Source organism: Ammospiza caudacuta, chromosome 6 (assembly GCF_027887145.1).
Source record: "Ammospiza caudacuta isolate bAmmCau1 chromosome 6, bAmmCau1.pri, whole genome shotgun sequence".
Classification (NCBI taxonomy): Eukaryota; Metazoa; Chordata; class Aves; order Passeriformes; family Passerellidae; genus Ammospiza; species Ammospiza caudacuta.
Window position 1 is genome coordinate 25819600 of NC_080598.1, and position 24201 is coordinate 25843800.

The following is a 24201-nucleotide window of genomic DNA, read 5'->3' on the forward strand; positions in this document are numbered from 1 at the left end:
GTTGCTGGGAGAATGATGGGCCTGAGACCTGGAGGTCACGAGGGGACAGGAAGTTATCCTGATGTCAGTGTAGCCTGTGAAGACTTGTTCCATTTCTTCCTGGTAGGAAACCCCTGAGTTCTGGATCAATTGATGCCTTCCTGGAATTAGTTCTCCCTTCAGGTCCTGGGCCTGAACCCTGGGCTAAGAAACACCCTGGATCAACTTCACAGCAGCTAACCAGGTTGTGTTGGCAACCAAGTTTTTGTGGCACTAGTGCCTCAAAGCAACACTGCAGAAGTAATCCTGCATATCTTTAGAAGATGGAGAATGAGAGGTTGGAAGAAATGCATTCTGCAAGCTGATGTTGTCTTATGAAATCCTCTACAGAGCTGGCGTCAGTCTGGTAATGACAGGGAAAAATTGCATGTTTATGTACAGGATTGTTGAAAAGAGTGGATGTTGCTGCTTGAAGATGAAAATTCAAATGGTTAAAGCAGTAGGAATGGAGAGGGAGAGGAAAAAACAAATAATTGTGGACAGTCAGTGGAATTTGAAAGCTGCAGACTTCATGTATTTAACCTTGCATGCATTGCTGCAAGACATTAAAGCTCAAAACTTGACCAACTTCAGAAGGCAAACTTCAGCTTTTACTGCAGCACTAGCTATGGTGCTTAAGTTGGCTTTTCGGCACTGAGTGGCATTTGAATATGCCTGGTTGTGCTAACTCCAAGCTCATCTGCTTCCAAACCTGCTTTGTCTGAAAATTTGTTGAGCTTCTGCTTCTACTGTATGACAGTGTTGGTCTCATGACTGTACAATTTCAGAAGATGGAGTTTTGAGGAGTTTCATTGATGTAGTGGACAAAAATAAGTTAATTTGCAAAGAACAGAAAACTGGAAAATCTGTAATATTTCAGTGAAGCTCTAAAGTATCTTAAAAGCTTGAAGCAAAACCTTAGATTCTTTTTCTCTTCTGACATGAAAACTGTACTTTGAATTACTTTATGGCTAGGGGCTATGAAAGAGATAGGTTGCCCTGTGGCAAGAAGAGAATGGTGGATAATGCTGTAATGCCACTGGGGTTGGATATTTGTTTTGGGGTTGTGTTTTTAATAAACATTGAAGATGGTATGCCTTTAACAAATAGCTAGGAGTAGAAGAGCCCTGTTAAAAATATTGTATTCTAGTTACCTCAGGCATATCTTCTTTCCCAGTAAACTTGCTTTGCTGCTTAATTAGCTGAAATAACTTTTATAAAGATCTTAACAGCTTTGCAAATCTGTTTTCCTGAAAAATCAAAACAATGTGGGCAGAGCTTAAGTAGGCAGCATACAGCTTTTGGTGGTAGGAAGCAAGTCAGTGAGTACTGGGACTTGCCCCTCCAGTTTGAAAATTAGAAGGATTGCACCTGGGATCAGATGTCTTAAGGTAAGAAGTCCTGTGCATTGTGCAGGAAGTTGTTAGCTAGCTTAGTTCTTGGCTAGGTTAAAGAAGAGAAAAACATATGTAATTCCCACAAGAGAAATTCATCATCACCTAGGGATCTGGCTGCCTTTGCATTCTGGTCAGACTCCAGGCTCTGGTTTGTGATCCTATTAAGAGGAGATGTGTTCGTGGTGAAGCCAGGAAGTAAGCCAGCTGGATGGGAAAATTCACATCTTAGTTATCTTCTCCAAGTGCTGCCTTAGGTGTTGGTACCTTCCATGACTAGTGGCCTGAGAGAACATTTCTCCTGCAGAGGAAAGCAGGCATTCTGCTAACAGAGAGCCTTCACTCACTTTTCCTAGGTTGGTAGTGATGCAGCTGTTGTTTAGTGCATCTGTGCTGGAACAGAACCAGCTCATGGTGACGGCTGCACCCAGGGGCCCTGAAAATGGCAATGCTGTGTGTTTGACATTTGGTGTACATATGGACCAGAAACTATTACAGGACTTTTCCATGGCTCATTTGAAGGACCTACTTTTGGGTACAACTGGCTTTATGGCCTCTGACCTGAGGAGTTAACTGAAGAAAAACTGACTGAGGTGTTGCTAACGTGGCTGTGCAGTAAGAGCTCCTTAGGTGCAATGACTGCTATACAGACAAGATTTGAGACCAGCCTGCAGCACAGCTGGCTGACATTATATATCTCTTCTGCTTCCCATCTCAATAACATCAATGCTGTGCAGTGGTGAGCTTAGCACAGTCTGTAGCTGTGGTATTCCTTGAAGTTAGAGCAGCAGCTTGAGCCACAGAGTTCAGACTAGTGCTCTCTCCTGGTAGCTGGAGGGTGACCATTGCTTGTTGGGAAGGCTGGCCAGTTACAACAAGGCCCACATACCAGTTCAGCTCCAGGGTTAACCTAAATATTTAATAGGATTAAGCAAAAGCCTTTGATTGGAACAAAAGAACAAACTGGGCTCTGGTGATCCTTGGTACACTGAGGCTGACAGCAGAGAACCTTGCTGACCTTGCTCTCTCTTGGGGCTGTTCCTTCCCAGGCCAGGCTGGTCACACCAGCCTGTTATTGTTCTTCCTCTGGTTGGTGATTCTTAAAGGGGCATGGTGTGTTTGGAGCAAGGAGCTTGGTAGAGCAAATTTTAAGGAACTTAAAAGTTCTCTGTTGCTTATGTAGGAAACAACTGATTCTGGGCCAGGAAGGAGAAGCAAAAAAGCTGACAGAACCACAGAATGGTTGGAAGGGACCACTATGGTCATCTGGTCCAACCTCCCTGTTCAAGCAGGGTCATCCAAGAGCATATGACACGGGTTTGCATCCAGATGGTTCTTGAATGTCTCCAGTGAGAGAGACTCCACACCCTCTCTGGGCAATCTGTTCTGGTGTTTGGTCACATGCACAGCAAAATTGTTCTTCCTCATGTTCAGGTGGAACTTCCTGTGCATCAATTTCTGCCTGTTGCCTCTTGTCCTGTTGCTTGGCACCACCGAGCAGAGCCTGGTTCATCCTCTGACACTCTCTCTTCAGGGTGAGACAGACATTGATGAGGTCCTCTTTCAGTCAGCTCTTCTCTAGGCTGAGCAGGTCTTGCTCTCACAGCGTGTTCTTATAAGAGAGGTGCTCCATCCCTTAATAATCTCTGTTGCCTTTAATAATCTATGTTGCTCCAGAAGCTCCATGCATCTCTTTTACTGCTGTCAGGGAATTGTGGTAGCTTGCATCACTTTTCACCACCAGAAGTAGTAGCTAGGATTGATGTTGTGATTGATGCTACTATTGCAAAGTCCATATAGTGATGGAATTAGCAGTGTGTTTGTGATTAAATCTCTTCTGTAATTGCTCTGTGTCACTCTCCAGGAGATCTTGGCGGCAGTGACTACAGTGAGCTGCTGTGTCCTGTTTTACTGTCCTGAAAAGGCAACTCTGGTATTCCATGGTGTCTGTGCATATGCTCTGAGGTCCACCAGAAACCCAGAGCTCTGCACAGGGCAAGGGTGTTGCTCTGAAGGTGCCCAGAGAATCTGTCTGTGTCATAACTCCTTGTCTGTCTGCTTTCCCCTTAGGTCCTGTAAGTGAAAGAAGATGGGGTCTGGCTGCCTAAAAGTCACCAAGTACTTCCTCTTCCTTTTCAACCTCCTGTTCCTTGTAAGTATTTTGAGCATCTGTAGAGTAAGAAGGAAGGCCTGGACCAAAGCCAGCTAGAAAATGTTTTTTTTTTCTGGATGTTGGCCTAGTGTGTTCATTAAACAAAATGGCCACAGTTTTGGAAGGAGGGAGAGGACCCCTGAATTTGGGGGATGTTAGAGCCTCTGTGTTTGTCTCAGGTATGCCAAGGTGTCCAGTCCCAGTAGCCACCTGCTGCTTCCAGTGCACACAGCTGCCATTCCTGCATTGGGAAGGGAAAGCAGAAGTTATGGGTTCTTTCTGGAAGGAGAGTAGTTGTAACTAGTTTCTCTGACACATCTGGAGCAGCAGCTGAACTGTCCCTGAGCAGCAAAGCTACAAAACCTTTCCAAGTAATGGCAGTGCCCTCCTAAATAGGCCAGCCAGGCTTCAGAGAGCAGCTCTAATTTTGTTTGAGTCCCAACGGCTGGTTTTGATTTGTGACAAGATGAATTAGTCCAAGTCTCCTGTTTGAAACGGAGTTGGGAGGTGGGGGAGACTGGGACAGGCTTGTCTGGGGAAATAAAACAGCCCACTGGGTGCAGTTATTTTCAAGTGTGAGGTTTAGCAAAAGACCAACTCCTCCCAGATTGGGTCTGGGAGGGCCACACACATTCTTGCATGCATCTTTCTGATGCCTGGATGTTGTGTGTCCTGTGGGCAGTGATGGTATTGTTGGTGATGCCTTCTTGCAGTGGAATGGTGTAGTGGGGAAGTGCAAGGTTTCAGCTTTCCACGTGTCAGCAAGAAAATAGCCTGTCTCACATCAGTATCCTTTGTGCAGTGTGTAAGGAAAGGAGGGGTCAGGCTGGGAGAGAAGGGAGGGAAGTAAATCATGATAAGGTGAGCACTGCTTTCTGGTCTCTGTTCCTGCACACATCTTCACTCCTGCTTCCTGCTGGTAGCACACAGGATGAACTTGAGGCACATCTGGATCTGGTTTCCCTTGGCTTACTGTGCTCGTTTTTTGCTCTCTGTGTTTCCTTCCATCCCAGGAGTAGGTAACTGCAGTCTAATGGTCCAAAGTCAGGGGTGCTCAGAGCATCCAGGGGGAAGGTTCTTGGGAGGGAGAGGAGAGGTATTTCAAGTGCCACTAGGTCTTTCTGAGTATGATTTAGTCCACTTTAAAGATAGAAAAAATCATCTGAGTCCAGGCCTGTCCGCCTACTAGTGCAGGACTCCTCTGCAAATACCAGCAACCAGTCTCTCCCCTCTCTTGAAGTGATACATTTTAAGCAGCATATAACAGCCAGTCTACCCTGGGAGGCAGAGGTGTATTTGTTAAGACAGTGTTTGAGTCTTGCTGAAGCCCAGTATCTGGCCACTGTCTAGTTTTCCTTGATGCCCAAACCTCAGTCTGAGTTCATTAGCTAAGCTCTGTGTGGAGAAAGTTCTCTTCAAGAAAGCCAGCCTAGCATATAGGAAGGGGAGAAGATGACAGCCTGAGATACTGCTGTACCTTAAAACACTGTTACTGTTTCCGCTGTGTGCTGTCTAGGGTCATTGTGGCACCTTTATTCCATGTGTCCTCTCTTTCCCTGCTCTGCTGAGCCAGGCATGGTTGCAGGCAGCCTGTGGGGAGAGATGTGCTCTCAGGAGGCAAAGTTGAACTGCTTTGTTGGGCTGACCCACGTCCACGCTGCACTTCCCTATATTTTGCAAGACTGTGAGGATGGCAGGTGCTGAATCCCTCTCAGGGTCCTGGAGAACTCCAGTTTGAGTACTCCTGTCTGGATGGCCAGTGATTGGAAGTAGCTGTTCTTTGTCTTGTGCACGCCCTGCTCCGAGCCAATCCTCTGGTGTAGCACCCAGCCCCCTCTCTGTTGTGGAAAGCTGGTCTGATTCACTAGCTGGACCTGGAGAGTAAGAACTTTGTGGTAGATGTATTGTGAGGTCTGTGCTGACTCAAGGGAGAAGCTGCTTTAAATGAGCTCTTTAACCTTGCTGTGCAGCACAAGCATTGTCTTCCCCTCGGACTGCTCTGTCAAAGTGGGGTCTCCAAAGCCACTGTGTTCTGGCTGGGCTTGATACTTGTCTGGAGTGAAGGTTTTGAGTGTGCTTCTTGACTGAGGGCAGGCTTTTTGCACATACCAGATGTTGAGGAAGGTGGCATACATTACTCCCTCCATCTCATAGGAAGTAGGTGACATGAGACATTTTTCCATTATTCTTGTTCAAGGTCTGAACTGGGGAGGGTACTTGGTAATTTTTGAGCTTTTACAGCGTGGTAGAGCTATATTAATTAGCAGAGAAACTGCTTGTATTGAGTTGCTGTGAGCTGTCTACACAGACAGTTTTTGAATGCCTTGTGCTGCTTTTCTGAAGCTGCTGAGCTTTGTGAGGAGGGTGCTTGAGCAAAGGTGAGCACCAGTGCTGCTGACAGAGCCCTGTGTCTGCTCTGAGCCTTGAGCTTAGCCTATGTGATTGCACCCCGTGCAGGCCAGCCCTGGCTGGCTGAAGTGTGTTCTTCAGCCTTGCTGATGCTTGAAGCCTGTAGAGAGATGCTGGTGACTCTTTTGAGAAGTTGAAACAGCACTTCCCTGCAGCTCGAGGTCTGCGAGAAGGTCATTTGCTATAGCTGAAGTAGTTCAGGGACTTAGTGGTATTTTGCAGTCTTGGAGATTTACTTCAGGGAGGGGTTTGACCTGCTTTGGTTGAAGGGAAGAAGGTTACTTGGACTGCCTGCCTGCTTGCTAGAAAAGATACCAGATAAGCTTGGAGTATAATCCTGGTTTCCTAATCAGAATTTAACACGTCTGCCTTCTTGGCTAGCAGACACGTGCTGCAGCACATGCTTCTCCTTAAAGGGAAGACAGCTCTGCAAGACAAGTTTAACAGTCTCTGGAAACTATTTGTTTGGAATACATAACTGTCTGTCCTGCTTCTAATCCTTCAGTAAATGCAGCAGAAGGTAGCTACCTAAAGCAAAGCCTGGAGTTTTAGAGCCTTTCTGTTGACCCCTGTGCAGGTTCAGTGTTACATCACACAATCCTAGCATGAAGGAAAGCAGTGCTGGGGAAGGAAAGCTGGGAACCCCCAGCTGCTCTTTCCAGATAGATGAATCAGCTTCATCATTGCTTGGTTTATCCAAACCCCTCTTGACTACCTCTCTGTGGGAAACTGCTGACCCTGCAATGAGGGATCTGCATCCTTCTGGCTTGGATGTAGAAGGAGATTTTGCTGAAACTGGGGGTGAAACCTCCGCCCCCCAGGGAGGAGGGGAGACATCTGTTCCCCACTTCAGGAGTTTACAGCAGTGGAACAGAGGAATTAAACTCTGTGGAAAGCAGATGTGATTTCTTCTCTGGAGGGTCTGAAGACAAGCCAGTGGCAGAAGCAGCCTTGCTATGCAATGCAAACTCCTGAAGATGCTGAGCAGAGATACTAGGTATATCCTACTAGGAAATAAATACACTCTTGTGTTTCCCTGCCTTCCCCTTGTAGTGTTTTCCATAGCAGCTCCTGGTAAGCGCACAAGTTGTGGACTGGAGCAAAGATCAGAGTGAAAACAGGCCCTGGATAGTCTGAGCACCTCATAACAAATAACTTGCCAGGAACTCAGCTCAGCAGTCCTTCTGTGTTTTGTCAGCAACAGCAAAACTTAGGTGACATATCAGGGTCAGTGATCCAAAAGGGATGTCACATACAGCCGGGTTTGCATCTTTGGTTAAAACAAATGCTTATTAAAACTATAGTTAAAATGTGAGACTGCCTTAAACTGTCTATTCAACAGTTCTTGATACTACCAAGTTTGAGAGGAATTTTTTTACGTGTCCCAGCTGTTGCATGTTCGAGGGGCCTTTTAGCTTGATCAGCAGAGTGAGCATTGTGGGCAGCATGTTGGGACATAAGGCAAAGGGGAATTCTTTTTTTCTAAGATACAGCAGCTACATGCTTTCTGAAGCTGAGTCAGTATGCTTTGTAGGTGGGAACTTGCTTGATGACTTTCTAATGCTGTCCCCAGAGCTAACTACATGATGCACCTTCTGCCAAGACAGGAAAGCTTGCAAGCAGCTTATTTCAGACTGTGGCTTTATCTTTGTTCAGAAAAGCTTCTTTGTATGAGCAGCTGAAGCCTAGAGTAAACTTTCAAAGTATGGAGCCAATGCCTGTCCATACAACCCCATCTGCCAGCTTGGTTTGGGTGGTGTTTTGGCATTTTCCACATCTCCCAAGTATTAAAGCATTATCTAATGAAGCACAGAATTGCAATCTGTCTTTAGTCCTGTTAGTTTATTTCACTTCATCCTATCTTGAAATCCTGCTGATGTGAGAACAGCTGCTTGCAGTTCTCTTGCAGTTCTTGTCCACTCGTTGTTTCTTCAAAGCCTATTTTGGACCTTTGCACAAGTGTTTTCCAGTCCTAGTTGGCTGAACAGCACAATTTTCAGCTTATCGAACCTGAAGACTTGCTGATACATGAAGGCTAAAACAGAGCATGCTTCCCCCACCTTTCAAAGTGAGATGGGAAAATACATGCATTATCTTGGCTACTGAGTTGAGTGTCTGGATTCAGCTGAGTTCTCACAGGGATGTATTGCTCTATTAATCCTTTCCCCACATAAGACTGTGTGGTGAGCAAGGCAGAGGCTAAGGCTAATGTTTCATAACTCTTGACTCTGCTGAGGCTCAGATATTCTGACAGAAAGTAGAGGCCAAGCCTCTTGGGTTTCTCTATTTAAAAAATATTTAAAATCATGTGTTTGTCTTTCCTTGGTTCTTCACAGAAGCAATGCACTTACCTTTCGCTTCTGACAACAATGTTCTAGCAGCAGGGTGTCCCTTCCTCAGACTGTTTTGAATGGTCCTCCCATACAACATTATGTACTATTAAAATACTGTGTGAAAAACTGCCAAGCAGATCTTGGGGCTCCTGTGCAGTTGGCTGAGGCGTTCTTCCTGGAGTTGTGCTAATCCTGTTTACCCTGGGAGGAGTACCACAGGGGAGATGGGTGGGAACCGCAAAGGAATGATTGTTTTTTAACTGGAAGTATGGATAATAGCGACTGCCTCCTCTTATTTATCTAAGCTTATAACTTACACAAAGCCGTGTGTGTTTTGTTCTTGCTCTTTCAGATTTTGGGTGCCGTGATCCTGGGGTTTGGAGTATGGATTCTGGCCGACAAAACGAGTTTCATTGCAGTTCTACGTAAGGCTGTGTTTTTTCATCTTCCTTCTTTTTCTAAATTGGCTCTGTTCTGGGGCTGTGTTTGACCATGGTGTTGTCTAGGAATGGCAATACTTTTGTGGACAGTCTGTAGCCTGAGCAGTAACATGGTGTTTAGCAAGATGGGATTGTTATCAGGGACATGGTGAAAGGGAGCAGCCCTGGAGACACAGCATTCCTCTTAGTCTTGTTGATTGAAACACCACGGTCAGACTGAGTGAGACTACTGCCTCTTCAACCAACAATCCAAATATTTTGTCTTAAACACAGGGGCTAGTATTTAATCCTATTTTCACTGCATGCTCTGTGTTTTCACAGTGATTTCCTTATTATCATAATGTGCAAATGTCCCCTGTGCCTTAATGCAGTTTTGGTGTGTGAGTCCTCCACTGCTTTCTTTCTGTAATGATCTATTTCAATTTAAATGTTTTAAATGCCAAAGAAAGTAAGTACCTTACTTTGATGCTTCATGTACATTGAAAGGAGGTGGTATGTTTGTTGCTAAGCAGTAGAGAATGCAGATTTGGGGTGTGTGTGAAGTGCTTTGACTACTAAAACATACTCTTGATTACACTTGGTGAGACTTACCCTGGGCATTAGAGAAGTTCTGTATTGTGCAAAGGGCTTAGCTTTCTTCCCCTAAAGTCAGCCACAAAGTTTGACTAGAGTCTTAACAGAGAGTCTACTTTCTGCAAAAACCAAAACCTGAGCTGGCTTATCAGAGTCTGGGCTTCAGAGGACTGTAAATGGACTTTCAGCAAATGAGTATCTCAGCTCCATCTTTCACAAGCTCTGCTTCCTTTGAGATCTTTCCTAGACACACATCAAACTTTTCTGCTTGGTGGTTCTGGTTACTTGTTGTCATTACCTTCAGAATTGCTGAGTTGGGCACCAGCCTCAGACAGTGCAGGAGGGCTGCCTGCGTATGGGGAATGCACACCAATGCCATTCATAGCCCTGCTCCCAGCTACACTGATTCTGCAAAGGGCTTCATCTCCCAAGTCCCCCTGAGCACTCTGACCTGGTTTGAGAGGTGCTGCATGGAGAAGACACCCCTGCTAATACCACACATGCAAATGTTACTCCTTACTCTGCTTTTGTGCTGTGGCAACTGGCTTGCCACTGCAGTACTAGAAGGTCAAGAAGCACAGCAAGAGGTGTTGGTTAATAAAGCAGGGGCATGAGCAGAAGCAGAACATGCAGCCTAAATGGAGCCTATCATGGCCTGGCTGTTTGCAGTACCCCTCACAGTCTGAAGTGTGCTTAGTACCAGTGGGTCAGCAGCTGATTCTCTCAGATTGATGAGTGTTACAGCCACTTGTAGAGGGAGAAGTCCCTGAACTTGGCCCTGTTTCTTCCCATTTACTTAGAATCTCTGCTAACAGAGCATTTAAGAATTTAGTTTCCTTCCTGGAGATTTCCAGTATCAGCTCTCTCCCTGCCCCCTCACTTCCTTTCCCATGCCTTGCCCCTCTTTCCCTCTGCTTTAGTAACCTAGGCATCGGGGAGGGCACCCAGCTGCTGCCAAAGGAGCCTGTTGTACTTGCTTGGCTGCCTGCCCAGCGCAGGGGAAAACACGGAGTGACGGCAAACAAGCAGGAGTTGAATGCCCTCGGAGCCTGCTATTGCAAGACAAGACTCTTGCAGATGACAACTGCAAGTGTGGCTCTTGTCCCCTGACACTATCAGTTCTCCAAGGGGCTTTTGAGTTGGAATTAGCTTTTTCTTTCTTCTAATAAGAATTTGACAAAGCAATGCTTTCTAGCACTGTGGAGGTGCTGCAGCCTGGGCACTTGAACACTGACTTGCATGATAGCTGATCTGATTTTGAGGGAGGGAATAGGGTAGGTTTGTGAAGGCCACTCCTGTAAGGCTACTGCTTCACTAAATACTTTGCAGTATAAGCACGTAACCTGCACAGCAAGAGTCACAGGGCTGGTGAGGAAGCAGGATCCTGGGGTTTGTGGCATATGTCCAGCCAGGGAGAGCTGGCTGAAGTGACCTGTGTGACAAATGGATCTGCTTCACTTCTTGATAACTGAACTTTCTTCTGTTCAGCATGTTTTAGGGAAAAAAGTCTGGAAGCTGGTGGCTTGTGCCAGATATCAGAAGCAGGGGGAAGTATATATTAGGGGGGAGAGTATCAGTCTGGGCTTGATTATTCTCCTTTAACATATTTCAGGAGAATCTCAGAGGAAGTTTGCCTCCTGAGACTTCCTTAGTTCAGGAAACTAAATGCTGAGCTCTAAAAATGTTATTTTCATTAATCACTGGACATCAGAATTCCCCTATACTCTGTAGCTTGCAAATACAGGAATTTCTCTTAATGATAAATGAGGTTTCTAGTTACTGTTTCTAGACAGAGTATCTCTTCAACTTTTGTGCTGTAATGCAAGAAATAGTCTGCAAGAAATAGTCAGCTGACCAGCTCAAATGTAGGAGTTTTTCTTCTGTTGCTTGCAGTACTAAATGCTAAGGGGAGAGGGCTGACATCACCAGCATGTCTGAAATAACCTGACCTAAACTTGGTTGAAAAACTGCTGAGCATTCAGAAGCACAGACATTAGAAACAATAGCAGGGGATATCTAGGAGGATTTGTAAAAGTAGCTAATTTGGGTATTATATCTGTTTTGATCCTGGAATAGCGTCTGTTTGCAGGGTGTTGTGCACAGGTGCTTCAACAGCCTGTGGTAGGTGCCTGGCCACAAGCCATTCAAGCCAGACTTGCTAAGTAACCTGTCACATCATCTGTGCTCAACACTAGCTGTAGCTTGTTGCATGTTCCACTCTGCAGAGTTAGTTTGTCCCAGTGTTGACTGCAAGTGGATAAGTGAAAACAGAGTGGCTACAACAAGAAATAGTGCTTCAGAGTGAAAAGGCTATCCAAAAATGGGGTTTAGGACTTGGAAGAAAGCTTCCCTGAAGATAGCAAAGGGAATTGAAGCAAAGAGACAGTAGTTATGGAGTAGATCATCTTTTATAATACTGTTACTTGCAGTACATTCATGAGGGAGTAAAATTCCAGTAAGGAGATAAGCCTTGTTTGGAGACAGTTATTTGTTTGGAGTGACCTTGGGTCTTCCAGGCTCTGGAGTCCTGCAGGATGACTTTTAAGTCTACTTTCATCAAAAGACAACCAGAAGCATCTATTTGTTACTGTGTTTGGCACACATCTGTGCAGTCTGTTTGGAGCGGACAAAGACAATTATCAGTAGATATGGACACAGTTCTATAAATGGTGATGACAGACGTATATTTTTGTCAGTAGCTAATGTTGTTCCTTCTCCTGGCTCCTACAGAGATGTCGTCTCCCTCCCTGAAGACTGGTGCATACATCCTCATTGGTGTTGGGGCACTTACCATGCTGATGGGGTTCCTGGGCTGTCTTGGAGCCGTCAATGAAATCCGGTGTCTCTTGGGTCTGGTGAGAGTATTCATTCCTGTTTTAGAGCCAACCTTTAATACATCTCCTGCAAAATATCTGTTGGATTGTAGATGGGACTTTGGTCTCCTGGGGATGTTATTTCTGCTAGGTCAACTTAGATCTAATTCTTAATTGGCACACATTAAATTCTCCAGCAGTCAGCAGACTGCAGCAGAGCTCCTCAGACATTACTGATAATAAGCTCAGAACTGTGAATGAGAGAGGATGTCACTGACACTTCTTGCACACAGTGAGTTGAGGACTACCAACTGAGAAGCATACCCTGTCCCCCTTACCCTGACTTCCCAGTTGGTACTGTGCTCTCAGTGGTAGAAGAGCAAGTTCCAAAGTCAGTGAAAGAAAACAGGAAGAGTGATAGTATCCTGTTATGCCACATCTGTGGAAAGTGCAAGAGTTGAGAGAGACCTGTATGTCAGGACCTCTCTTCAGGCATTTCATCTATAGGAAGCTTTCTGTCCGTGATAGGTGAGATGATACATACATCTCAGCCTGCTACATGAGTCTGTCTTATGCAGAGCAGATATGTATTAGAAACCAAGCATGGCACACACTGTGTGTCCTGGTATTAGCAGTATCTTGTCTAGCAATAGTAGCTGCCACCATTTAAAAGTAACCTCAGCAGTTTGCTGGTGAATCTTAAATTTAGATCCTCAAATAAATTAAATAGCATGTTTTAAAAGGGTAATTGATTTTTCTAAAAAAATATATTAAAAATTAGGTTTGTAAAATTGACTCTTTTTTTTCTGTTGAGGCTTGAGGTAGGCAGAATCCAGCTGATTGATTGAGGCCAGAATGGTCTGTGAATGGAGTTGGATGTGGGAGAGAGTCCCAGTCAAGATGACACGTGCAGAGAGGGCGTGTAAACCCTTTCCTTCCTGAAGGCTTTCTGTTGGCCTAATGGGAGAAGTGCTGAACTGCACTGCTCTGACATTGGTTCCAGCCTTTTCCTGGGAAGGCATTGTTGATAGCAGAGTTTGTCTGCAGGCAAAAAGACATTAGCTCATGTTGTGTGTAATTTCATTAACTTTTGTATACAGACCTCTCTAAAGACTGACAGTGATCACCTATTGTTTTTTGTTTCCAGTACTTCACTTGCCTGATGATAATCCTCTTAGCTCAGATTGCTGCTGCACTGGTCATCTACTTCCAGAAAGAAACAGTGAGTCTTTATTACCATGCATCTTTTCCTTAGTCTTGGCTTGGGAGAAGGGTGATACCTAGAAATTCTTTTTTCCAACTGGGCTATCCTGCTATCAGGCATAACTAGATTCTCCTTTTCCCCTAGCTCAATAGCTTTGCTATTTGATTTTTCTGTATCTGCCTCAATAGTGCTGTTTTCTTAAGGATTATGAAACTTTATTTGGTATGCAGGCATTATTTTTGGGTAGTGGGAATAGTGGGGAAAAAAAAAAGTCCTAAAATGCTTTAGACCATACCTTCTCTTGATCCTGCTGTAGACAGCTATTTGGGCAGGTAGTAGCAGTGGTTTCTACCATGTTGCCATCCCTGGTGTCTTGAGGAATTACCAGCCTGAGCACTTTTTTGACTGGTCTTCCTCCTTGTGCCATCTTGTTCTGTCCTTTCAGTCTTTCTGCATCTGTGGGTGGAACTCTTCTTGAAAGAGCTGTCCTCTTTCCACAGAAGCAAACCCAAATATCTGATGGTTCCCGTTCTACAGCTGGAGTTTAAAGCCAAGTGGTTTAATATTTTGAAGTGGATTCCTTTGTCAGGAAAGCAGTTTCACAGTGTGTGCTTCTAGAACTCCAATATGCTTCGTAGTGTAAAAGGGAGCTACCTGGTTTTGAGCTACCTAAGTGCATTGCAACAGTCCATCTTGGTTATAGGTTGACTGGCCAAGGCAGTGCCTGATCAGGTCTTCAGTTACTTAAGAGCTAAACTGGGAGCCACATTTATGCAGTGGAAACAAGTTATAGCTGTGGGGTCACTATTGGCTTCGGGTACAAGTTGTGGGTAACCCTGTCCTTTGCTGCATAGCTGTATATACTACTGTATGGCTGTGCTTACTTCTCCTCAGCCAACTCTTTAGCTAGATGGCTACAGAAAGCAGAACAGTTGAGGAGGTTATGGATGGGGCCGGGTGGAGAAGTTTGGGGCAGGGGGAAGGTGCCTGCCACCAGCATAACTGATGTAAGCTTTGTTACTGTGGTGACTGAGCAGCTGTCGGCTGGGTTCCTTGCCAAATGTGGTGTGACTGTAGCTTGCTCTCTGGGCTGGAAGAAACTAAAGGAGAAACTAAAACAGTGACTAAAACTGGTGTGTAAAGATAATTCTCAACAAACAGCTCTGACTAATGCAGATATGGAGGTGTGGAGATGGGCATTCCCCTGCGATGGGGAAATGTGACTTCAAACCAGGAAATTCTGTACCTCTGTTAGCATTTCTCCTCCAGTTGCCAATCTATTCTAGAAAACTCCAACTTTTAAGCTGTAGTTCTTCATTTAAACCTCATCAGACCAGGGAGAGTTTAAAAGTGCTGGGGATTGTTTTCCACAGCTGTTGGAGCTGGTGTGACTGACATCATCACTTTTATAGATCTGGGAGAATGGTCAGGGAAGCTGGGCTTTGAACAAATGCTCCTGTTCAGTCCCTAATGAACAAAATGAATGGAAAAGCTGTTCTAGAGCCATTCTCTTTTCAGGGATCCTCCAAAGCACCTGCATAGAGCACTAAGAAAAGCTGCTTGAGGAAGGTCTTGGCTGAAACCTCCAGCACAGTGGTTTGGGGCTGCGCTTCAGTGCCGCTGTGCGAGTCGCTCTGCTTCGCTGGCTGTACGTCATCCCAGGGCAGCTTGGAGCACAGTGAGGCACACTGAAACTGCTCAACAGCCAGTCCCCAGATATCTATTGTGTTCTTTGTGTTTATTTCTTTCTGACTTCAGGAACTTGGTTAGATATAAAACAAGGAACAACAAGTGTGAAGGAAAATATTTTGGATCCAGAATGTAGCAAGATGGTACTCAGTCCTTCACTTGTAACTGAAGTATTTATTTCTATGGATTCACTTGAAGTTATTATTGGCATATCTGTTTTCCTTTTTGGTGTCAAAATCCTCCCCCACACTGACAAATGAAAGTATACTGGAATAGAGTTAGTGTAACTGTAAAAGGCTGAGCCTCTGACAGGAAGGCTGCTGCTTTGCCTCTCCCATGGGCATTGTTAGAGGAATGCCCCTTCAGACTGGAATTGCCCAGTACTTTTGGGAGGATGTTGATGCAAGATTCGTTTCCCTACATTTGTTGGTGGCTGAAACTCTGGGGTGGGGGTTTTTTGTCGTCAACAACATAGTAACATCACAAATGCTGCAAAGGATATTCTGCTTTGTGAACTGAACGTTGCTATCACCTACATCTAGTAGATCACAAGCCCCTAAATGTGTGAGAGCCTGGGCAAGTTCTCTCTTGGCCTAGTTCACACAGTTCTGTGCAGCTTGGCTCTAAGTGCCTTAAGTAAAGGAGATTGGTGGTGTTTTGGGAATAGCCCTACTTGCTACCTATTGTTTGCAGCAGACAGGCCTGTGTGATTGCATGCAGCGACTTGTCTGGGGCTGTGGACTATGCATGAGTTTCAGAATCTGAAGTGACATGGCAGAGGAGAGCTCCCTCCAGTTTTTTGAGCCTGCTTTTGTGTGCAGGCTAGATGCTAATAAGTGCTGAGGAAAGGATCTAGCTTGTATCTGACAGGGACAGGATAGATGACTGACAGTGTCTGATAGGGGAAGAAGCCTGCACAATCTATTGTGTGATCAAAGACCTGGTCTTGCCTCTGGCATTCAGCTTTCCCCGTCTCCCTCTTCAGTAGCCCATGTGGTGGGGAGACTGACAGCCTTGCTGCTTTCTGGCAGTGAGCTGTGGCTTTGGTGCCTAGGATCTAAGTGCCCCTGCTTGGAGGTGGTAGGATTGTGCTTTCGGACACTGGGCTTGCTAGAGTGGGAAGGGGCAAGAAGCCCTGAAAGCAAGGGTAGCCATTTCCTGAGGTATTCATGTCTCACACAGTGCTAAGTCCTGATAACTTTAAATGGGTGGAGATGGTTAGAATGTTGAAAGCCTGTGCATTCTGTGTGCCTTTCTGGCTTGTTGCTCTTTTAGTTTTCCTCTGCCAGGTGCTTAAGGGTGAACAGCTGCAGATGCCTGTGTTTTCCCTTTGGGCTGCTTTATAGGTTAAACCCACAAGCAAGCTGCCTATGTGGCTCCAGAACTGTGCCACTGTTTGCATAATATTCCCCCTCTCTCAGATTGCTTGCTACAACACCTAGGAAAGCCTGAATTTTTTTTTTCTTTAATTTGAAATGCTTCACTTTTTGAAACAAGAGCTGTTTGCAGGACTTCTTTGCTGTTCTTTTGTAAGACTAAGGGCAAAGCAGACATACAGCTTCCCTATGCAGCTGTGGTTGGGGACATCAGGTTCAAGTCCTGTCTGCTTGTGGTGGGATCCTGCAGAAGTGGCAGTAGGCTCCATCTGACCCAATAGCTAAGGGGCGGGATGGGCCCAGGGTAGGAAAACAAACCCAGCTCTCCTTGCCTCCCTCTGCATGTGGAGCAGCAGTGTGCAGGAGGGGTCAGGGTGGGAACTCACAGGTTCAGTAACTGATAAGGCTTATGGCAGCAGCCAAGGCCAATCTCATTAGTGAGAATCAGGTCAGGTTGCCTTGATTTGAAGGGAAGAAAAAGGGAAGTGAAGTAATTAAAAGGGGAAGAGATAGACATCATGAGAAGAAAGATCATGCAGCTCCCATCCGTCTGGCCTGACATAGCTGATCCCAGTGAACTGAGCTGCAGTTTTCCTAGGAAGAGGAGTTGCTGGTGTAGAGAAGCTTCTCTCAATAGTAGGCAGTGCTTCCTCTTGCTGAGTGTCCTGGTATTTGTCATGGTCATTGAAAATGCTTGATAACAGAAGAAAAGAGAAAACCCATTTCCACTGATTTGAAATATGCTGTAGCACCACAGTCAAAAAGGTAATAGGTGGGATGGGAACATCCTGGTGCTTAGGTTGATGTAAGTCTATCCTATGCCTTGGGTAGTCTAATGGCACTTTTCTTCAACCTCTTGTGAATCTGGGTCTGTCCTTAGCAGTCCTTATGTACAGGCTGGTTAAGAAGAGCTTCAGAAGTAGCTGGGAGGGAGAAGGTGAAGGAGTCTGCCAGGTGGTAGCTTGCACCTCTCATCAAACTGAAGGGTGTTGTAAATATCTCTGGAAAAGGAATGGTGGTGAAGGGATGATTTGATACACCTGAACTTTGCGATAAGACTGTTAATGAGCAGTTTAGGTAGTTGTAATACGTCCTGTCTTAATATAGAAACAGGACTTGTGGGAATTTGGGGAGAGGTAGATCAGCACCTTGTGAAAAAGGCAGGTTTCCATCAGCTGTGTATCAGCAAACCCATCTCCATTCATGAGCAGAGTGGTTTACACCTTCTCTGAGCAGTGGAGATGAGCTGCAGTGGCAGAGATCCTGGAGCAGGGTCTCTGCTGCAGTACAAAGTTAGAAACACATAACCTGTGAGTCCTTAAGGCAGTGTTGTCCTTCAGCTTGCACTTACCTTCCACATCTGTCTTGTCTGGGGCAGGCAGTTAGGTGTTCAGCCTGTGTCTTAGCAAGTAACCATACTTGATCTGTTTCCTTACTGCTCTCCTGGTTTGTAGGCTTTCCCCATGTCCTGGCAAGGACTTGCTGGTGCTTTGGCTGTTGAACAGCAAAGCTGCTGCCCTTACCTGTACTTGTTAATTATTTGCAGTCAGCTTTTATGAGTGACTGTAGCTTTGTATGTGTATCTGAAAGACCAAATAAAAGGCTACAAGAACTGATAATCTAACTCTCCTGCCTCTTCTTTTTTCTTGCCAGTTGAAAGTTGAGTTGTCTGGCATAGTTGTAGATCTGATTGAAGAGTATGACCCTTCAGATGAAGATAAGAGGAACTTGCAAGATGCATGGGACTATGTGCAGATACAGGTGAGTCGTGGGGGGCAGCAAGAGGTAGATGATGCTATTTGTCAGTGCAGGCAATGACCTTTAAAGTAGGCTGAGGACAGAAAAGCAACTATTGCATATTGATCTGGCTGATCTACAAAGTGGCCTGTGAGGTTTGGTGCCTGCAGACTAGAAAATGGTCTTGCTTGGTGCTTCTGTTTCAGACCCTGAACCATTCTTGTCTGCTAAGTGTTAGAGCTAGCTAGTGTTGGCTGTGTGCTAGTGTATCTAGCCTGTCAAATGGCTCTCCAACACTTCTCTTTTTCTGCTAGGCCTCCTGAATACTAATGTGTGAAAAACATTCTGTACATGATTTTTGTAACAAAAAGTCCCTAGTTTATTGCCAGGCAAGTCAACAGCACCACCTGCCTTACTACTTGGTGCATGTTGTTTGCTTATTGTGATGGTTCTTTTGCAAGTATCGGCGTTCTTGGGAGCCATCCAACTGCCCATGGTTTCTGTTTTAGCATCAGGGTCAGCTCTTGAGCAATAGAGGGTATTCAAGCACACTGGAGTCATGACAGCTGTTTACTGCCAAACCACAAGCTTCAGAGCTGGCTGGCTGTTGTAGTTAAACACATGGCCAGCGTGGGACTGATGGGTAGTAAGTATAAGTAACAGCATTTGTCTTCTGTCTGTTCTTTGCTTTGCACAACACTGACCTGCAGTGTTTCTCCTCCTTGGAGAATGAGTTATGTATGTTTTTTCACTGCAGTTGTAACTCCTTGGTAGTGAACTCAAGAGAAGCCTGATTCTACTGTGGAGAGAGGCTGCTGCTTGGGCCCTTCTTTTATGTAGGAACAGAAGAAAAAGGTTTTGCAGAGATAGAGAATTTGAGTGTTAAGAGTCTACTTCATCTCACGCACTGGAGTTAGTATTTGAAAGACGGTGGGGTTCTGTAAACTGGGAGTTTAAAGTCCAAATCTCTTGTGAAGGAAATGTAGTTCCTTCTGGAGGCTGTGTCTTCACAGCACCCTTTTGGAAACCAAATGCTTGTCCTGATGTGGATGTTCAGCTGTTTGTATCTCATGTCTATTATAGCAGAAACGTTACTTTTTCTTTCCGAGCAAAGAAGGATTTTCCCTAAACTTCTACCTTGACATAGGACAGCCTTTCTGCTCTGTACTGCTGGGCAAGCACAGGCATCCATGCTTAGGATCTTACTGCTTGCTAGACTTCCCGATGTGCTTTTCCCTTCAGCAAGTAGGGTTTTATCACGTGGCTCTATAGGAATGTAAATGTTTCTTTGGACGGAAATTTTCCCTATCCCGTGTTGCAGCCGGTCCGTGCTGCTCCCAGGCGGGCGCTGGTGCGCGGTGCCGAGCGGGGGCTTGGCGGCCTGGGGACGCCACCGTGTGGCGGCTGCTGCTGCCCCGGGCCGCGGCGGAGACCGGGGCCCTTGAACTCTTGTTAGCAGAGTGACTCTTCGGTAGGAAATAATGTCCCTGTGTTCTGGGAAGCTCTGTACATAAGCAACCAGGGTGGTGTTTAGTGCTGCTAATTCATGCAGACTGTATGGCATGACTGTTCTTGCACCGAGAGCTCCTGAGTGCTTCTACCTGCCTATTGTCATGTGCAGTAATCTTGCCAGTGCAAAGGGTAAGACTGTAATGATTTCTCTGTCATTATTAGATTGCCTGCTGTGGCTGGACTGGAGCAAAGGAATGGGAAAACAATGAGATTCTAAGGAACAAAAGCAATACTGAGTATCCGTGCTCCTGCTCCAATAGATCTAAGGACTTAGTGGAAGGAAGAGGTTTCTGTAATCTGGAAGACCCTCTCAATGGCACTGCATCATATGCTGACTGGCCTGTTCATGAGCAGGTGAGTGAGCATGTCTGGGCCCTGTGAAGCTTCCACTGAGGCTGCCTTGTCTTTGTTCCTCTGAAAATCTAGAGCACTTCTTTCATGTCCTTATTGCTTGAAGTACCTGTGGAATTTGGGGCAAGGGGGGACAGGGTGACAGGGATCCTGCCATTTTCTGCAAAAACTTCCATGAAACATTGTATAGCATGTAACTGGGATAATTCTGTGTGCAAAGATATGTTATGGATTTTCAGTTTTGACATATTTAGATCCATGCTTCTCTTCTTTGTGGATGTGTTTTCTCTATAGGGATGCATGGATGGTGTAGAGGAGTGGCTGAAGGACAACCTTGGTATCATTCTTGGGGTTTGCACTGGTGTTGCTGTTATAGAGGTAGGTAATTTCCTGACATGAACCAATAATGTCTTCTCATGGAGACTTTTTTAAAGGCAAAGCTGTTTTCTCAAGTAATAGACACCTGGTTTAATGACAGTGCAGTTCTAGCCTGTGGTTGTGTCTGCCTGAACTGTGGCTTTTGTTGACTGGATTAACAATCGAACAAAGCCTTGTCTACTTGTGGTTCTGCCTGCTGTATCTGACTTTTGGCAATTCTGTAACCAGAATACTGAGGCAAGCAAAATCCCACTTTAGTGAAATCCCATTTGTTGCCTTAAAAAGCCCATAACATAGTTTCCAGATGAAGTCACATCTTTATGAAGCCAAATTTTTTGTCATTTCAGTTTACTGCATTTGCCTTGTGTTGAGGACTAACTCTATTCACCTGTATGGTGTCATTAAAAGATGTTCACTGTATTCTGCTCCCCAATATCACCTGTTCTTCCCACCTTATCTGTCTGGTTGCTGATTTTGTTCCCGCTCTTCATACTTGTTCCAGCTGCTGGGGATGATACTGTCCATTTCGCTTTGCAAGAACATACACAGCGAAGACTACACCAAAGTGCCCAAGTCTTGAGTTGGCTACTCCAGAGCTACAGCACCGCAGAGAAAGGAGCAAACAGAACATTACTGCCTCATACACTGTCCAACAACCATTATTTCTCTGACATCCCATTTCTGATACCGCTCTGCTAAGAACTGTTAGAGCTGCAACACAGCCTGATCTTCTGGCAATAGGGCCCTTGGGCCACCTGCATCCTGCCTCTGGATTATTTCTACTTCAAGAAGAAGAACTTAAACTATCTTGTGTCACATGAGACACTGATTAACCTGAGGGGACAATGCTTTTGCTGTCTGCTCCATGTTAAACAATACTATTCATATCTTCATTTTGCAACCCACTGGACCTAACATACAATAACTTTTCTCTCCCTTGCTCTTCTGCACATCTTTTCACCTCCCCACTGAAATCTCATGAGCCAGGAATTCTGTTGAGATTCCAGTGCTTTGGTAGCTTCACTTGCTTCACTGACTTGTGGTGGTAACTAGTCATGCTTTATAGGCCTTCTCTTCCCTTGCAGTTGACCTGATTCAGCTCCTACTGTGCATCTTCCAGCGTAGGTTCTGATCTGAAATACAGAGAGCTACTGTCACACTCACTTCTCCTGTTTCTGGAGTCAGCTATGCCTTGCCTTCAGTGGAGCTCTTCCCTTTGAGCATGATGAGAAGCCACCAGGAGGGAGCCAAGCCTACTTGTTTATTCCTAGTGTGACCTGGCAGATTGTGGTGGTGGTGCTCAGCTGCTTCTGGAATGAATCCCTTGGGTTTTGGATTTGACACGTTTCTCCCATTTGCCTCTTTATCTTCTCCTCTCCCCCTAGCTCTGCTTTGCTGGCTCCTGTCAGCTTGGAGGTTACTTCAGAGACTGCTGCATACTGTGGACTCAGCCCCAGGCTGGCTCTGCTCTTTGCATTCTTGGTTTGCCAACTTTATAGAGATTACAATTAATTTGATTCTTCCCCTGCTCCTTTATGAACATAAAATTTGTTAGCTGTGGATTTAGATATGAATATGGAAAGATCTGACTGGATTGCTGATGCTGTATATTGGGAATATCACTGGTATCAGTGCCCAGTATAGGTTCTGTAGCTGGGATGTAAAGATAAATTGCTTTTATTTTAGTTGTCCATTCTTCTGACTCCACTGTGGTCTGGAGCCATGGCTGCATCCTGAGTTCTGCCTCAAGTGCCAGCACTGCAGCAGATAAGTAGCAGATTCTGCAGTTGTGCAGGCTGCAAGTTTCTATGCTAATGGCTGGGCTGTTTGTTCTATTGACCCAGTGGTCAGCAGCAAGGAGTGATGTAGACCAGAAGAATGTAGGAAATGCACAAGAAGCACTGCCCCAACTGCTTACATAAGAGAGCTGGGTGCAAATCCTCCCTTTCAGAGGTGTCTTGGGCACAGCAGATTTCCTGCTGTTACACATGGTACAATGACTGTGACATCAGGAAGCTGGATGGCAGATAAGTGGATGGTCCTTGCCAGGGACCTGTTACAAGGTACTTGGTGAGTGAGCCTTTGCCTTACAGAGGTGGTTCCAGGACTGTCTCCTGTCAGGGGTGGGGCAGGTAGTAATAACCCTACTCGGTAAAACCAACTTGGTTTTCCTTCTGGGAAGAAAGGCTGGTGCAGAGAATCAGGGCCCCAGCAGTGAGTCCCTGCTCTGTCCTCATCTTTGAACAGAGTGATGACTGGGGAGAATGACTGGGCAACTGGTTTTTGTGGAGGTCTGATAAGCTTTGCAATTCTGAGATATCTGCCCCTTCCTGCACAGATCCTTCAAGCTGACCTTTTCTATAGCAGAAGGCACCTTTAGCAGTAAAGCTTGCTAGCTTTTGTAACACAAAGTCTATTCTCTAATGAGTTCTTATTTGTAAGATTCTTGTTCAGTTACAGATGCCAATGCTGACCAGCAAGTAAAAAGGAGCCCATTCTGGATTTCTTTTTTTGTTTTTGTCTGTTTTTAGCAATGTCTTCCTACTGGAAGAAATGCATGTACAGATATAAAAGTCTAGAGCGTGAATATTTCTGTAATAAAGACTTTGCTAAAAAATATATCTCTCTGCCTGGGACTTGTGTATTGAAGTGTTTTCCCCTTGCTTCCTCTCCACCCCTTTCTGCTTTACGTGCAGATCACTGACATCTTGTTTGTTCAAAGTACCAAAAGGTCTGATGCGCATGTGTGAGATCAGTGTGGGCTCTAAAGATCCTGCCCAGCAGTGGGAGGTTACAATTTTTCTGGGCTGTATTCTAAAGTAAACTTTTTCTTGTTTTATGAAGTATGTTTGTCTTAGGGTGAGCTGACTGAGTGATAGTTCCTTGAACATGCTATCTCCTAAGCAAAATACTTGAAGATGTTGCTTCAGATCTGCACAATCTGCACAGTTTGAAGTCATAAGCCTTGGGGACTAATTCTGATGAAATACAAGGTTGCTGCTATGCCCACAGTGCATACAGCTCTTGCAAGCTTACCTATATAATTTTTTCCTACTCACTTTCAGTAGGATTCCTCAGCCCCTGCCCTGACACTGTGAGAAGGAAGAAAGCTAGATGGCCATTTTTCATAGTTTATGTCACCACATGCTGGCCTTGACTGAAAAGCTCTTCAGAAGTAGATAGACCAACTATATAAATCTTCTTGCTTTTCTCAGCTTAGCAACTGAGAAGTGGATATGAGCTGGATCTCAGAATTCCTTCAGATCCTGCACCATATTGGTGCATCTGGACCAATGGCTTAGAAGAAACTAAGATGGTGTACTAATGAATTTTACAGCTGTTGCTTTAGGAAGTAATAAGCATGACCTAAGTCCTCATATGTGTTTTGAAGAAACAGTGAAGTTTGCAGAGCAGGCGCTGGGATGCTACAAGAAAACACTGGTGGCAACTGTTCTAAGTCAGGATTTCAGCAGCCCTGACCAGCTGAGTGCAGAGCAAGAGGGACTTAAATGGATCCTGGAGCCACAGTAGGGTGCAATGATCTGTCCTACTTGTGAGTACAGCTTGTTCCTTTAGGCTGTCCTGGGCTGTGCTTGAGGAGAGCTTGGTTCTTGGTCACATGGAGTGTCCCCTTTCTGTTTGATTTCCCAGAGCACCCTGCTTTAATCAGGAGGTAGTGCTTTCCCAGGGCCCCACAACTTGGAGGGCTACACTACTGGCAGAACTGCCAGCCCTGACAGATGGCTCCTAGGTGGGAAGGGCGCTGCTGGTTTCCACCCAGCCTGTTGTGGAGCTGGAAGGAGAAAGCAGGGGCCTTGAAGA

At 45.3% G+C, this 24201-nt stretch overlaps 1 protein-coding gene across 3 annotated transcripts in view; it reads left to right on the top strand.

Moving 5' to 3' along the window:
• Nucleotides 1-22998, top strand: part of CD82 (CD82 molecule) — a 38511-nt gene extending 15513 nt beyond the window's left edge. For all 3 annotated transcript variants that reach the window (XM_058806598.1, XM_058806596.1, XM_058806597.1), the window contains exons 2-9: nucleotides 3483-3564; nucleotides 8659-8731; nucleotides 12050-12174; nucleotides 13280-13354; nucleotides 18055-18162; nucleotides 19813-20004; nucleotides 20296-20379; nucleotides 20882-22998. In XM_058806598.1, coding sequence (XP_058662581.1) covers nucleotides 3502-3564; nucleotides 8659-8731; nucleotides 12050-12174; nucleotides 13280-13354; nucleotides 18055-18162; nucleotides 19813-20004; nucleotides 20296-20379; nucleotides 20882-20959 — 798 coding nt within the window. In that variant the 5' untranslated portion in view covers nucleotides 3483-3501 and the 3' untranslated portion in view covers nucleotides 20960-22998. The remainder of the gene's footprint in view (nucleotides 1-3482; nucleotides 3565-8658; nucleotides 8732-12049; nucleotides 12175-13279; nucleotides 13355-18054; nucleotides 18163-19812; nucleotides 20005-20295; nucleotides 20380-20881) is intronic.
• Nucleotides 22999-24201: the final 1203 nt, after the last annotated feature.